Genomic DNA, 15038 nt, shown 5'->3' with positions numbered 1-15038 from the left:
GAAATGTTGAATTGTTATTTTTTGATCCTTTAAAGCTTACTTTTCAATTACCATTATTACTTGTAGTGCTAAACTTGTTGTTGTGACTTTCTGCCCGGCCCAATTGGAATAGAGTGGTTGGAAAGTGATTTTATCTGGGGATGTCTAAAATATTAAGAGATTATGTTTTTGTTTTTTTTACAGGAAAAGATCAAGCGTATTCAGCAAATTCGGATGGAGAAGGAACTCAGAGCGCAGCAAATTTTGGAGGTACAGAATCTGATCCAGCAGCACCTCTGATTAAGCAGAACATTCCTGGATAGCTACAGCCCCTCAGTCTATAGTGTTTTAATCTTCCTAAAGCTCATTACTGAACAGCAGCATGCATTGGAGGGAGTTGCGTCTTCTTAGGCATAATTCCACATGGAACTAATGCTAAATTGGTCTTGGTTGACGGCTGTTGAATATTAAAATGGCTGTTGCTGCCTCTTCAGACCTTATTTAAATTGGACAGAAAAGTCTTTTTTTTTTTTTTCATCAGACAACAGTAACAGTTTAGCATAAGTGGGTCGAGGGGAAAAAAAAAAGGTGCCGTTTTCTACACACAAACACACATCCAAGGATGCAGACACGTTCACACAAACACACACATATGCAGGGCCACACAATTATACTGTAGGAGCTTCAAAGTGTTTTAGCAGGACTAAATCAATTTTGAGTTGACACGGTTGGCAAGCCACTCTTAACAGGAGGCTTCAACATTTTCACAATTACGTGTTAAAGAGATACATTATTCATTTGCTGTGTTTTACAAATTTGACTGGCATTCGGGAGCATGAAATCTTTGCTCAAACCAGAAAACTGCAAACAATCAGTTAAAGTGCTGCAGAGCTCAAGTCTGATTGGACTTGATGTGCCTGAATGATATACATCTCCGTGATTCTTGACTTTAATCTTTATTCAAAGGCCAAACGGAAAAAGAAGGAAGAAGCCGCCAACGCCAAAATACTGGAGGCTGAAAAGCGTATAAAGGTATGCTTACAAATGAAACTCTTGGAAAAAATATGGAAAACTGTGATATACCTTTATTTATTTATTCATTTGTCTTCAAAAATCCTATTCATTGAATTGTATAATTCATTTACCGTGTTGTGGGGCTTTTCCATCTGCCTGTATTTGTACTTTTCACGATATTAATACAATGGAAGCATATTGATTTTTCTCTCATCTTCTCATTCTCGCCTTCAAGGAGAAAGAGTTGAGGAGACAGCAAGCGGAGATGCTCAAACAACAGGTAGGCACTCTAAACAACTTACTGAGCCTCTTGAACCTCATAGTTACTGCTGAATAAAACCATTTACCTCAGACTTGAATAAAAATTTGAAGGTGCGTGTGCGTGTGTGGATGTGTTTATACTTTGTGTTTTTAAATATAGGCATGCGTGAGTGTGTGTACGTGAGTATTTCTCTGTTTAAAACGCCTTGCTTATTGGTATTGGATATTACTTCTGTTCCATAATATTTTGCCAACTCTCTCTGCCAGGAGTTGGAGAGGCATAGACTAGATATGGTATGGGTATGTTTATTTTTGTACATCTAACACCTGCATCGTGTAACTGGTTGTGTTATGGTTGTCATAGCAATGCATTAAGTGTAGCACTGGCTGCTGTCATACTACATTCTTCTGCATGGCTTTCCAGCAAAACCAACAAAAGAGAGAAAGAGTCAGTATGCTGCCTCCATCTGCTCGTCCTGAGGGACAACTGACCCTGTCACGGTGGCCAGGCAGCTTCTTTCCCCCTCCCCCCATCCTCCCCTTCTACTCAGAATGCATTGCAAAGACTGCTAGCCAATCCACACTCACTGTCTCAAAGTGCGCTCGAGGAGTTTCCATCCATCACATACATTGTCTAACTGTTGTATTGGAGTAGCCTGTGTTACCCGTGAGTGCTTGACGATTTCGGCTCAGACGTTGAGCTTGTGTCTGTTCGTCCGTGCATCTGTTCTGCAGTCCACAGAGTGCTGGACTTTAACCTGCCCCATCCCGGCCTCTCTGTCATTCACTGTTCCTATACTCTGCACAATGAATGAAAACAGCTACTGAGAGTCATTTCGTCTTCATGGTGGAGACACTTACAGGCAGATTTCCCACCAGTTTGGTGCGGGCACCTTGGAATAAAAAAAAAAAAAAGACCTTTGGGGGGGAAAAAACAGAACAAGAATACAATCATCTTCACCATGGGGACTGTATGGTTCTATGTAGCTTTTTATTTTAGCCTGGCTCTCCTGCTTGTAGCCCTTCTTACTCATACACACTCACACACACAGTCGCAGCTGAATCTAAAGGTTCGCCTTCCTGTCGTGGACCAGGCCGATTACTGCATCAACCTCACGTGCGCTACAGTGTTTGAAATTAGGAAGCGCGTTTAATCCCGTGTGTTTAAAGTTGTCTCGTGTGGCCGTATCGCACTTGATTTATTGCAGTTTATTATCATAAAAGCCTTTAACGTCTTCGTTGTTTTTGATGAATTGGAAGAAGCTGAATGCCACAGGCTTTCTGTCGTTTTTCAAGTTTTCCATTTGTAGATAAATCAAACAAATAAGCACAAAGAAATATTGCGGCAGAGTGCTTGGCATCTAGCCTGTTTTGTTTATCACAATGACAAAACAGTCCTCACAAAACAGCCCATTTTAGTCAGCGAGAACTGGAAATGTCCTTGGCAAGCCCTAATAGTGGCAATTGTGTCTTTCTGGTGGATCACAGAGGGAATGACAGCCTGATATGGAGGAGCGGGAAACCTTAAGAGATCAAATAAAATGATAGTCAGTCACCAGTGATTCCTGTGCCCTTTGGCAGTAGACTGTGTATCATGCACCAAAGAACAACACAGACGTCTCATCCTCAGCAGTCACATACTGTGCTAACACTTAAGCTGCCAAAACCACTGAAGTGAAACTGCTCAGTTTGTAGTTACACCTCACAATCCATTCCTCTTTATAACCCCCTACTAAATATTACAGGTGTGATGTGTCCCCCCCCAAAAAAGGCGATATCATGTAGCAGAATTGATTGTTTTTATCATAACTCTAATGACATGTGGCATGTCAGATGACTTCCGGCAACTAGTGTTTTGTTGCTTTTGTTGTGTCAGCTCTAGTTTAGAGGCGCCGTCACCGATTCCAGCTGCTTCTCTTTTTGAGCCTGTCATCACATCTATTTTGTACCGCATCTATGTGTTGCTTTTTGGTTGTCATTGTACTACTGTACTCTTCACTTATGCTTCCACCATACATGTGAAAGTGTATACATGTGAAGCATTGTTCTGTGTTTGTTCAAGTATGGTGCCTCTACTGAATTTAGTGCATCACAGTTTTACATTAATACACAATTATACTAAGGCTGGCCTTGACTACTGTATGTACAACGTGTGCTTGTTAATGTTTGCCTGTTTTTGTTTTTTTTTTTTGCCCCTTTAGGAGAGGGAAAGGAGGAGGCAACATGTAATGCTGATGAAGGCTGTTGAGGCTCGCAAGAAAGCAGAGGTAGCCCATATGCACGCAAATAAATGCAGAAACACACATGGGCGCACAGTCCACTCCATAAAAAGAGCCTAAGTCATTATTCCCTCGATGGATTCCTGCTTCCTCTCCTTTATGTGCGCTCTTTCCCTTCATTCATTTTTTTTTCTGCACACTTACCAAGTCAAAAGATTCTGGCCCTCAAGCACTTTTCCTTTGAATGCACAGCAGCATTAGGCTGAATTCTAACACAGCTCAGCAAAGTCAAGTAAACCTTCTTGTCTGTTTTCTCACACACACACACACACACACATTTTTCTTTCCTAATGCTCCCTTGAATTTTGGACTCTCTAGGAGCGTGAACGCTTGCGGCAGGAGAAAAGGGATGAGAAGCGTCTGAACAAAGAGCGTAAACTGGAGCAACGGAGGCTGGAGCTAGAGATAGCGAGGGAACTGAAGAAACCAAATGAAGATATGTGTCTGTCTGATCATAAGGTATCTTATTATTATTATTATTATTATTATTATTATTATTATTATTATTATTATTATTATTATTATTATTGAGTGGACTGTTTTTCCTGAGACCACGTTACTGAATATTTTTATGTGGAAATGTGCGCCCTCAAGTGGTTAAAATAACATACTGCAAAATACACAAACTAAGCTGTCAATATTATTTTGAGCACATACACATAACATGTGACACACATGTTTTTCTAAGCTTCACTAATCGATCCTAATATGAGCAAAAAGAGTCATAATTTTACCGATATTGCTGCATCCAGGCTCTCCCTGAGTTCTCCAGGATTCCCGGACTCATCCTACCAGGACGTGCCGTGTCGGACTGCCTGATGCTTATGCAGTTCTTGCGAGGCTTTGGAAAGGTTTTGGGACTCGATGTGAACACGGATGTGCCCACGCTGGGAATGCTACAGGAGGGCTTGCTTAATGTGGGGGACAGCATGGGCCAAGTTCAAGACCTTCTGGTCAAACTGCTTTCTCTGGCAGTCTGTGATCCTGGTTTGCCACCTGGACAAAAGGTGAGCTGCGTTTTGAACTGACTGATTCTGCTTTAGGACTGTAGCTGAGACATAATCAAGTTAGTAAATATGATCCATAAGATACAAAACATTAACAATGCCACCATATGTAGCTTTATCATATACATTTAGGACTAACTTTAGGATTATAAAGATCTTGCACAAAGTCATTTAGAATGACTTCAAAATCAGTGTTTTTACACTTGACTTGACATTATTTTAATGCTGATGCCTCCATGCCTTTACTAGCAATGTGATATTTTTGTTTTTAGGTTAAAGGCTTTGGTACATTTTCATCTATTTAAAAAAAAAAAAATATATATATACATATATATATATAATTTATTTGCTATCATCAACTTCCCTATCCTTAGACAAAAACCATGCTGGGGGACCACCTGACTAACGTTGGCATCAACAGAGATAATGTCTCCGAGGTGCTGCAGATGTACATGGGAGCCCATTGTGGAAATACAGATCTGGCTCCTTTGGCTCTCAGTTTGAAGACAAAGGCCTTTCAGGCTCACACGCCTGCTCAGAAGGCCTCAATTTTGGGGTTCTTGGCTAATGAGCTGGCCTGCAGCAAAGCTGTCATCAGGTAGGTAACTGACCACTTTGAGTACTCCACAGTACTGTGCAAAAGTCTTGCACAATACTGTGGAAATACTCCATATTTCACTTCCAAGGAGCCAAGCTTTCTTTTATTTATTTATTTATTTATTTATTTATTTGAGTAGTCTTGAGCAATAATTCTCCAGGGTTTCTAAAAGACTAGCAGCTTATTTTTAGTTAAATGACAAAGGTAACATGCCTTTAATGACATAAAATAGTATTTTTTGCATCAACAAGGTGATCCCCAGACAAACTATCTAAAGAAAATGAACAGTATCTGAAAGTCATATCCTCAAGGAATAGGACCTGAGGGGTGTATCTGGCCTTTCAGTTGATCCATCTATTGTTCACTGAAGCCTCATCAAAAAAGGTCTCAGTGGAAGAGTGGCTGTCAAGAAGCCATTTTTAAGAAAGAGGAATCGGGATAAAATGCTAAGGTCTGCCAAATTACACGAGGACTAGACTGAAAATCAGTGTCAACAGGTTTGATGAAGTGATGGTGTTGGTGGGGCCCTTCCCAAAATTGGTGGAATTATTAAGATTTTCATCCATCATGCAGTATCATCAGGAAAGGATGTGATGGGCAACAGCATAATCTTTGATGACAGTGACACCAAATACACCAGCAATGCAGTAAAAGCATACTTAGAAAAACACACAGTCATGGATTGGCCTCCACAGAGCCTGGATCTCAACATTAGTCATTATTGAACAGAGAACAGAACAAAAGACAACCAACATCCAAGGATTAACTTTGAATGTGTTACAAGAAGCCTGGAGAACTATTCCTAAAGACGACTTAAAGAAATGACAAGAAATCTGCCAAAGAGAGTTCACGCTGTGTTAAAGAATGAATAAACGTGGTCATTCATTAGAATTGTTGTTGCCTCATACACTGTTTTTCTATGTATGTTTGCACATGTTTCAATAGAACAAAAGAAAGAAGACTTTTGCACATTACCATATGTCAGTGTAGGATGTGTCTCTTCCTCTGAGACAAAATTAAAAATCTAACAGTCCTTTTCACCAACCACACACTGGAAAAAATTAGTTAATGCAGTATATGTGGTTTTATTTTGTTTAACGCTGAAATTATATCTGAGCCAGTGATGTTATTTTTTTATTGATACGGTGGAGAACAATTAATAAAGCTGCAGCAGGGAGCAGTAATTTGCAGTCCTTTTTATTGTAGGGAAATAATAAAAGTATTAATTTGTGCTCTGGGATACCAGCTGTTATATTAAGCTTTTTTTTTAGCTGTAAATGGTAGCCAGCCCCCATGAACTTTTACTCATTATATTTATTAGTTTCCGAGATTACCTAAAACAATGGATGTACACTGCCACAGCTATAATTAACAGAATTGTGTTTCCTCGTGCAGTGAGATTGACAAGAACCTGGATCAGATGGCAAATATGAGGAAAGACAAGATCATTATGGAGGGAAAACTGAAGAAGTAAGATTTCTTAACCCTAAAAATAATGTTTTTGTTCTCCATACTAGGTCAGACTAAACTCCTGTGTCCTTATACAGGTTGAGAACCATTTATGCCAAACGAACTGGAAAGAGGGAAGCCAGCATGGGTGTGGAAGAGAACCAGTCTGTTGGCACTCCATCCTCAGCCACCAAACGCAAGAGGAAACTGGGTGGAGACAGCGAAGATGACGACGACGACGACGATGACAGTGACGACCAACCGGAGGAAGAGGAGGAAGAGGAGGAGGAAGAACTAAAGAAGGTTAGAAAAGTGGAGACATATGATGAGGTAAGGTGATAGAGCCAGCTTCATTATAAGAAGCTAAATGTTTGTGCAGTTGCTCACAGACATTTCCTGTATTTGTTTGTTCCTTCTATCAGGATGAAGTTGACCATGCTACTAGTGTCGAGGAACTGGAGAAGCAAATAGAAAAAATGGCCAAGGTATGTCTTTCTTGAACACGTTTAAATGCTTTAAAATGCATGAACATCAGTGTTTGATTGATCCAGTTAATGTGGGATATACTCGAATATACAAAGTGAGATTAAAGAAAAATCTCCTGCTGCAATAGAAGTAATGCCTCAGACACCTGCAATGCTAGACTTTGGAATTCAAGCTGCAAAATGTGTCGAAAACTACAATGTGATTTGTACGTTGTGTGAATATTTGTGTTGCCATAGGTCTGTTTACTAATGAAGGCACTAATTAGTTTGATAAATGACCTCATTAGCATCTTATGTGATGCTTCATATGTCGCACAGAAAAAAACAAAAACCGGTAGGGCAGATTTCTTCTGGTTTTTGAAGGTCTGTAATTTCCATGTATGTTTTGTACAATTGCAGCAACATCATCAGACCAGAAGAAAGCTGTATGAGATATCCCATTCCCTACGCTCTATGATGTATGGACAGGATCGGTACCGCCGCCGATACTGGGTACTGCCCCACTGTGGAGGGGTCTTCATTGAAGCCATGGAGAGTGGAGAAGGTTGTTGCAGTACACCACCCACTTTTTTTTTCTAAATACGTATACGCTTCACTTTGCTTATCTGAGAGGATATTTGGAAAATGAATGTGTAATGGTAACATGCTCGGCAAGAAGACAAAGAAAGACCTTTTATAATTCGTGTAGCTGCATGTTCAGCTGTTTTGTTGCCGAGTGAAATACGCAGATAGCATCTGTCAACACTAATAACACAGCTCTGCCTGTCTTCCGAAAGCAAGCGAATTAGTGTAATGTCCAATAATCAGGATCCAGTTTCAGTGTTACAGTAGTTCACTTTCTAACTGGAGTACGTTTTTCTCCTTTTTTCTGCAGCTCCAGAGGAACTGGAGGAGGAGCGACAGAGGAGGAGGAGAGCAGCAGAGGAGGTCAAGGTCAAAGAAGAACCTCAAGAGATTGAGTTGCAGAAGGAGAAACCCACCAACCTCGATGGGCAGAGCACTCGAACACAGGACTTGGAGCAACAGAAAGAGGAGGAGAAGAAACACGAGGGGAAGAATAACTCCCCGACCCTCTTCTACCAGCAACCAGGCTGTGTAACCAAGCTGTGCGCTCTCAGAGAAGTCAGCAAGGACATTGGTAAAGAATCTGTGAAGGCAGAAGACAAGGAGAGTCCCCATGTGAGACAGAATGGCAGTCCCCTAGGCACTCCTGTTACAACCACTATGTCAGCGTCCTCCCCCACTCACAATACCCTCGAGCCTGCAACAGCGGCAGCAACAGCTCCCTCCATGGTGACTGCTAACGACACAACAAACATCCCTCACCTGGCTTCTTCCTCTTTATCTGCCCCGTGCCTGCCAGCTGCACGTGAAAGCCCAGGGAACACTCCTCTAACCTCATCCCCGGCTCCATCGCCACACCTTTCATTCCAAGCAAACGACCAGCTGCTCAGAGTGCTAACAGAAAGGAGCGGGCACTGGTTCAGTCTGCTCCCTCGCAACCCTTGTGACCTCTCCTCCCTCACCACAACACCACCAGGGGCGCCCCGTGTGTCTCCTCAGGCATCCTCCACCCCAGCCAGACCCAAATCCCCACCTCCATCCCCTGCTCTCCCTCTCACCCCTTCTGCTGCCTCAGCCTCTGCCAGCCCACACCACCCAACTGGCATCCTCAGCTACCCACTATCCACCCTGCAGGTGAGAATCCTGGCTGGTAAACATGTTGCTATTATATTTCCTTTTGTGCACTACCACCTTCCTCACCCCTCTATTGTCCCTCTTTTCTCCACAGGTTAAGTCAGGTGTCTCTTTGCTAGGAGTTTCTTTCGCAAGCTGGCCCAGTGGAATGATAAGTCCCGGCCTGCCTTTGTGCAGCAGCCCTAGCCCCATGCCAAGTCACTCTGTAGAGGGCAACACAGCAGCAAGTGTCTCCAGTAAAAGTGAATCGCCTTTACCTCGCATTGAGAAAACTTGCTCTATGCCCTCTCCCGCCTTGGAGATGCCCAAATCCCTCGACCACGCCACGCCACGACCCATCCCAGAAGGTGAGCAACACTGGATGTATTATTTTGTATATATATAATGAGATCAGCCAATGATATCCTTACTTAAGCCCAGTTTGATTTGACTGTAACATGTCTTAACTGAACAAAACATCTTCTTGCTTTCACACCCGTGTGCTCAGAGATGCTGACAGGTTGGTGGCGGGTGTCTGACATCGAAGAGCTCAGGGCTCTTGTCAATGCTCTCCACAGCCGAGGAATCAGAGAGAAGGCCCTCCAGAGACAAATGCAGAAATACATGGAGATCATCCCCCAGGTCTGCACCAAACACAGAGACGGTAAGTCTGGAAACAGCTCCTCTGAGCACATAATGATGTGCCTCAGATTCATTCATGCTTAGAAGCGTTTCCTTATAATCCCACAATAAATTGCTAATACTGTATCAGTGAGGTTTATTGAAGTTTATATGAACAACTGTCTTTCACTGCCTAACCCATGTGTCTGCTGTGTAATTTATCTAGTGGCCATGATTGAGCTCCATGAGTTGGAGGAGAGCCAGGTCAGTGTGGAGTCGGTGCGGGGCTGGTGTGTTGAGGAGCAAGCAATGGAAATGGACATCGCTGTACTGCAGCAGGTTGAGGAACTGGAGAGGAAGGTCACCGCAGCCAGCCTGCAGGTTAAGGTGAAATAGTAACACACTAGCACAAATATTTCTACATATTTTGTTTGTGAAATTTATGTTTTTTTTAGAGGCCAATAAACTCAACAGCTCATTTCCTCTCACAGGGCTGGACGTACCCGGACCCTCAGTCTGAGCGTGAGGACCTGGTGTACTACGAGCACAAGCCCCTGACCAAATCCACGGCCTCGGCGACAAACACGGGAGACAAGGAATCCAAGGAGCATCTGGAGGAGCGGGGAGAGAAGGGCGGGGTGATGCGTCACCCGGACAACCCGCTGGACATTGCAGTGACACGTCTGGCTGATCTGGAGCGCAACATCGAGAGAAGGTACCTGAGGAGCCCCTTAGGTACCACCATTCAGATCAGGCTGGATAATGTGGGTACGGTCACTGTCCCTGCCCCCGCCCCATCTACTAGTGCTGACAGGGAAGGGTAGGTCATTTCTCCAACCAGCTCCCCACTCTCCCACTAAGACCCTTTCCTCTCTCTATGTGTGCTTTTTTTGTTTCCCATATTACTCAAAGGGTGAGGGTCTTTGCTGATTTCACAGCAGATTTTTGTGGTTGCCTGTTGCTTTTTTTTTATTTTATTTTATTTTTTTTTTCCTTTTTGTCTTGTGCAGCTTTTTGTGTGGGAGGGGCTCCACTCACTGCCATTTTTTCCCCCTAAAGTCATCTGCATGGTGTTGTGCATCAGCAACCTCAGTTATAGGCTTACTTACAGCTCCTGCTATTCAGCATACACTTACCCTTCCTGCATGAGCGTCCCCCTTAACATGATAAAAAAAAACGTGTGTACCTCTCCCCAGCACTCTATACTCCCAAAAACGTCATGCCTGTCTCTGCCCAGATGGAGCTTTTTACAGCATCTGGTTCAACTGACACAGTTTACTACAAACCCATTTTCATAAAAAGTTGTGTGGACTTTAAATAAAAACAAAATGCCGTGTTTTGAAACTCATTTTTTAGTTAAAAACAGGAACATGTTAAATGTCGAGAAACTGATAAATTCACATTTCAGAAACTTGTCTGTTTTCTTTATTTTTTTTCTACACCTTTCCGTTTTTGCTTGACATAAAGTTTAGCTTTGTTTCAGGCCCACCAAATGTTTTCAGCGGGTGACAGGTGTGGATTGTAGTAGCCGGGATCTTACTACAGATTGATTCTGAGCTGTGAAATAAGCAAACCGTTCCCTGAGAATGACACACTGCCAGCATTTGTTGCTCTAAATTGTGTGCATTTTCCTTAGCATTAATGGTGCCCATACCATAAGACGTTGGGTAGGTCTTACCCTCTTTAGCCTGCAGTCAGTGATTTCTGACTTTCAAATGAAGATTTGTCACACCAGAGACCAGTTTTGTACTTTGCCTCAGTCCATCTTGAATGACTTCTTAGAGACTCAGCCTCACATCAGCGCTCTTTTCACTACTGAACCTAACAACGCTTTACAGCGTCTCACACACAGTCTTTGTCCTGTCTCAACTTTTTTTAAAACATGTTGCTGGCATCAAATTCAAAATGACCATAGAGCTTAAAATAAAGAGTAAAATGCTGTGATCATGCCCCTGAACGTTATAAACACGAGTTTAAAATTATTTGCAAGTCACTGCATTTTGTTTTTATTCACATTTTACACAGCAGCCTTAGTTTTATTGGTTACGGGTTGTAGTTTGTGTGTAAATAACCCCACACGTTCCCATATGTGTATCTATTTTGATTCTCATAACCTTCCCTTAAATTCCCTCAGCAGCGAGGAGGAGGTGGCCCACGGTATGAAAGTGTGGAGGAAGGCCCTGAGCGAAGTGCGCAGCGCCGCCCAGCTGGCCATGTGTATCCAGCAACTGCAGAAGTCCATTGCCTGGGAGAGGTCGATAATGAAAGTGGTAAGAGAATAAAACAACAGCCTGTGTCCACAATGTTAATTGAAAACTATTTGGAAAGTTTGCACTTGTTTTTAATGGACGCACTTATTTTGTAGTACTGTCAGATTTGCAAGAAGGGGGATAATGAGGACCTCCTCCTGCTGTGTGATGGCTGTGACAAAGGCTGCCACACTTACTGTCACAAACCCAAGATCACCAGCATCCCAGAAGGAGACTGGTACTGCCCGGCCTGCATATCCAAGGTATCTGAACCTTTTATTACTTAGGATTTTTTTTTAATGTGCATTTTTTTAGACTCATCTCAGGACTTATTTTACTCCTGTTTTGTAAAGTTGATGGTAGAAAGGCAAGAAGAAAAAGGACACATTGTAGGGTTTATCTTGTGCATCTAAACCGCAAGGACACTTGCTTGCTCAAAGAAATCTCATCAGCTGCTCCTCCCCTAGAGCTTTATTGCTTGCTCTTCACTTTTATTGTCTGCAGCATGGATTTATCCCATTAAGTGACAGTAAAACTCATAAGTCATACTCATACTGATACAAGCTGAGTAACGATTTTTAACGCAGGCTTTAAAGAATTTGTGTTGATGCAGATGTGGTCAGCAAAGGGACTAAATATTATTGCTTGTCTAAGATATGGCAAATTGATATGAAATTTTAGGAAAGGACAATATTAGGAGGATGAAACTAAATGGTTCCAGTTTGAATAGCACCCGAACTAAGGAAATGCTGCAATTTTGGGTACTTTTGCAGGCAAGTGGTCCATCCCCCAAAAGCAAAAAGCCTCCAGCCAAACCAGTAGCATCTAGTGGGGGGAGTAGCAAGAAGGGCGGAGAGGCAAAGAAGAATGGAAAGCAGGCCGGTAATGGGGAAGTGTCGGAGGATGACTCAGCAAGTGCCAGCAGTACGCCCAAAAAAGGAGCAAAAGACACCAGCAGGAAGAGGAAAACGGAGGAGAGTTCACCTGCTCTAACGACATCCAATCAGGAGACCACTGGGTGTGTGAAGCGAGCCAAGACGGCTCGAGACAACAACAGGGACCTGGGATTATGCAGGTATGTCTCCATGGCATGTTTGCACTTGTCTTTCTGTGTCATTTTCTTCTCAGTAGTTGCACAGTAATTTCCACCTGCTACAAAGCTGTATGGAAAGGTTGGAGGAAGCTGATGTGTTTTACATTTTCTGTTGTGTTTAAAGCCACAAAAACTCAAATCAACGTTTACTTGCAGTATTTCATTCCTGGAATTTTTCAGCACAAAGTCAGCTTCTTTTTTGTTTTTTAGCGGTTTTATTAGCTCATAAAACCCTAAAGATTATGAGTTAAATGCAAACTTTAAACCTCCATGGACATATTTTTGACCAGCAGCAGAAACAAACTGTAACTGGTTAGAAAATGCTGTTTACACAACCACTTAGGGCAAAGCAGCACTATCTTAGCTTTCTTTTACCTCAGCTTTCAGTCTACTCAGCTTTCTGGGGAAATATCTGATTCTCCAGCTGTTAGTGCTCCACTGTTCACCAGCTAGTCCTAGCTTTGTGTACCATAAACCCAAAACAATGATTTAAAAGAAACTTCCAGTATTCAGGCACAATGGGAGCCTCATTCACACACTTCACCCACATGTAACCGATCCCTTGTCAATCCAGAAATATTGGTTATAGCTGCTTAAACGTAAGAGGAAATTATGAAAGAAAGCTTTTCTGTGTTACACACAAAGCTTATATTTACACAAAGTCATGGCCAGAGTTTAACTGTGTGTTTGTGTGTCCTACAGAGTACTCCTTGCTGAGTTGGAGCGGCATCAGGATGCATGGCCTTTTCTCACACCTGTCAACCTGAAATCGGTGCCTGGCTACAGGAAGGTCATCAAGAAACCGATGGACTTCTCCACCATACGTGAGAAGCTTGTGAGCAGCCAGTGAGTTCCCATCGCTTCTCTTGGTTCTTTTTTCTGCTAAAAGCCTCGCACAGAAGTTAAAGCAAGACCAGTGTTTTCAGTTTTGTTTAGTTTTTTCAGGAAATTATGTGATGTGTCTGCTGTTCTCTCTAACCTGAATATTTCTTTTTTTTATTTTTTTAATTTCAGGTATCAAAACCTGGAGACGTTCATCATCGATGTCAACTTGGTCTTTGATAACTGTGAAAAATTCAATGAAGACAATTCAGACATTGGTCGAGCTGGTCATAACATGAGGAAGTTCTTTGAGAAGCGCTGGACTGAGCTTCTGAAACAAACAAACTAAAACAAACAAAAAAAACACTTAAGATTAAAAAAAAAAAAAAAAAAAGTCTGTTCAGACTCTTCCCCAATACACCCATTCAACTTTTCGTACCGGAGCACCAGGTGTTACTTTTTATTTTGTGATGGAGAACGTGGCTTTGCAGGATGGTAGAAGAAGAAGCCAGCTCCTTAATAAGGAACCTGTGGTGTGCTTAGGAGAGGTGTCACCTTGAAAAATAAAAAGTTGTTTAGGTGCGCTGGATTTATTACAACAGGGATGAAAGCCCCAAAGAGTCCCAGAGAAATGGGGTGTAATAGTGCAATACCATTCCCTGTCTCAGAACACTGCACTGAATGAATCCTCAAAAATGTCACTGATGTGTCTGCGCTAGAATACTTTCCACTACTTGTAAATAGTTTGTTTTTGTTTATTTGGGTTTTTTTGTTCGTTTGTTATTTAATCGTATTATAGTGAATGTATTTAATTTTGTAATAATTATTTATGAATCAAGGTCCACTTCATTTTCTATGAAAAAGGAGGAATCAGCCGAACTGCTTTGACTTCTGAAAAGGAATGTGTTATTGTGTTATAATTTTTTTTCTCTCTCTCTCTCCCAAATATCAAACAAAGCCAAGACAAAAAAAAAAGAAAAGGAAAAAAGAAAAAAAAGAGCTGTTTACACTGTTCAGTGCTTTGGGGCATCGGAGGACTGTATTCAATTGTTCGATCTGTAAAACTGCATTTATTTACAGTAACTGCAGAGGAACAGTTAGGCTATGGTGATTCATGTGTATATACTGTTTATTAATGTCTATATTATGTCTTGTTTGGAACAATGTGTAAAAATTGTTTAAGAATATTAAGATATTGTTTATGCCTTAGAATGATTGTAGCATTCTATTTTAGTGAACGTGATGAAAACATTATCATAAATATTGTTTGTACAGTATATACATATCCTCTGCAAACACTGTGGTATCCTTAATCTTGGTAGTGCCTACCCTTCCAACAGGGGCATGTAGGGGATGTTATCGTTTTTAGTTTTCATTCTTTATGATAATTATTTTTTTATATGATTTCAATCCAACAAGGCCTCCAAAGTTGGACAGTGACACAGAAATCATTCCTCCCCATAAATAATAATAACTAAAAAGAGAAAAAAAGGAACAACAAGCA

The 15038-nt window shown here is 41.8% G+C and overlaps 1 protein-coding gene across 16 annotated transcripts in view; it reads left to right on the top strand.

Moving 5' to 3' along the window:
* The window catches only part of baz2ba (bromodomain adjacent to zinc finger domain, 2Ba), a 67026-nt gene extending 52367 nt beyond the window's left edge, over positions 1-14659 (top strand). For 4 of the 16 annotated variants that reach the window (XM_040010680.1, XM_040010674.1, XM_040010675.1 and 1 more), the window contains 22 exons: positions 184-249; positions 946-1011; positions 1229-1273; positions 1522-1554; positions 3456-3521; positions 3852-3992; positions 4286-4540; positions 4915-5138; positions 6534-6608; positions 6686-6917; positions 7010-7072; positions 7472-7616; positions 7947-8770; positions 8865-9117; positions 9258-9413; positions 9597-9757; positions 9862-10190; positions 11505-11640; positions 11736-11882; positions 12393-12694; positions 13415-13558; positions 13727-13883. In XM_040010680.1, coding sequence (XP_039866614.1) covers positions 184-249; positions 946-1011; positions 1229-1273; positions 1522-1554; positions 3456-3521; positions 3852-3992; positions 4286-4540; positions 4915-5138; positions 6534-6608; positions 6686-6917; positions 7010-7072; positions 7472-7616; positions 7947-8770; positions 8865-9117; positions 9258-9413; positions 9597-9757; positions 9862-10190; positions 11505-11640; positions 11736-11882; positions 12393-12694; positions 13415-13558; positions 13727-13883 — 4020 coding nt within the window. Of the gene's footprint in view, positions 1-183; positions 250-945; positions 1012-1228; positions 1274-1521; positions 1555-3455; positions 3522-3851; positions 3993-4285; positions 4541-4914; positions 5139-6533; positions 6609-6685; positions 6918-7009; positions 7073-7471; positions 7617-7946; positions 8771-8864; positions 9118-9257; positions 9414-9596; positions 9758-9861; positions 10191-11504; positions 11641-11735; positions 11883-12392; positions 12695-13414; positions 13559-13726 lie in introns of all 16 variants that reach the window. The other 12 variants (XM_040010677.1, XM_040010670.1, XM_040010682.1 and 9 more) reach the window with 9 other exon arrangements.
* The last annotated feature ends 379 nt before the right edge of the window (positions 14660-15038 follow it).

This window comes from Simochromis diagramma, unplaced genomic scaffold (genome assembly GCF_900408965.1).
Source record: "Simochromis diagramma unplaced genomic scaffold, fSimDia1.1 OVJJ01000603.1, whole genome shotgun sequence".
NCBI lineage: Eukaryota > Metazoa > Chordata > Actinopteri > Cichliformes > Cichlidae > Simochromis > Simochromis diagramma.
Note: the sequence above shows the minus strand (reverse complement) of the source record. Positions and strands in the feature narration are given on the sequence as shown.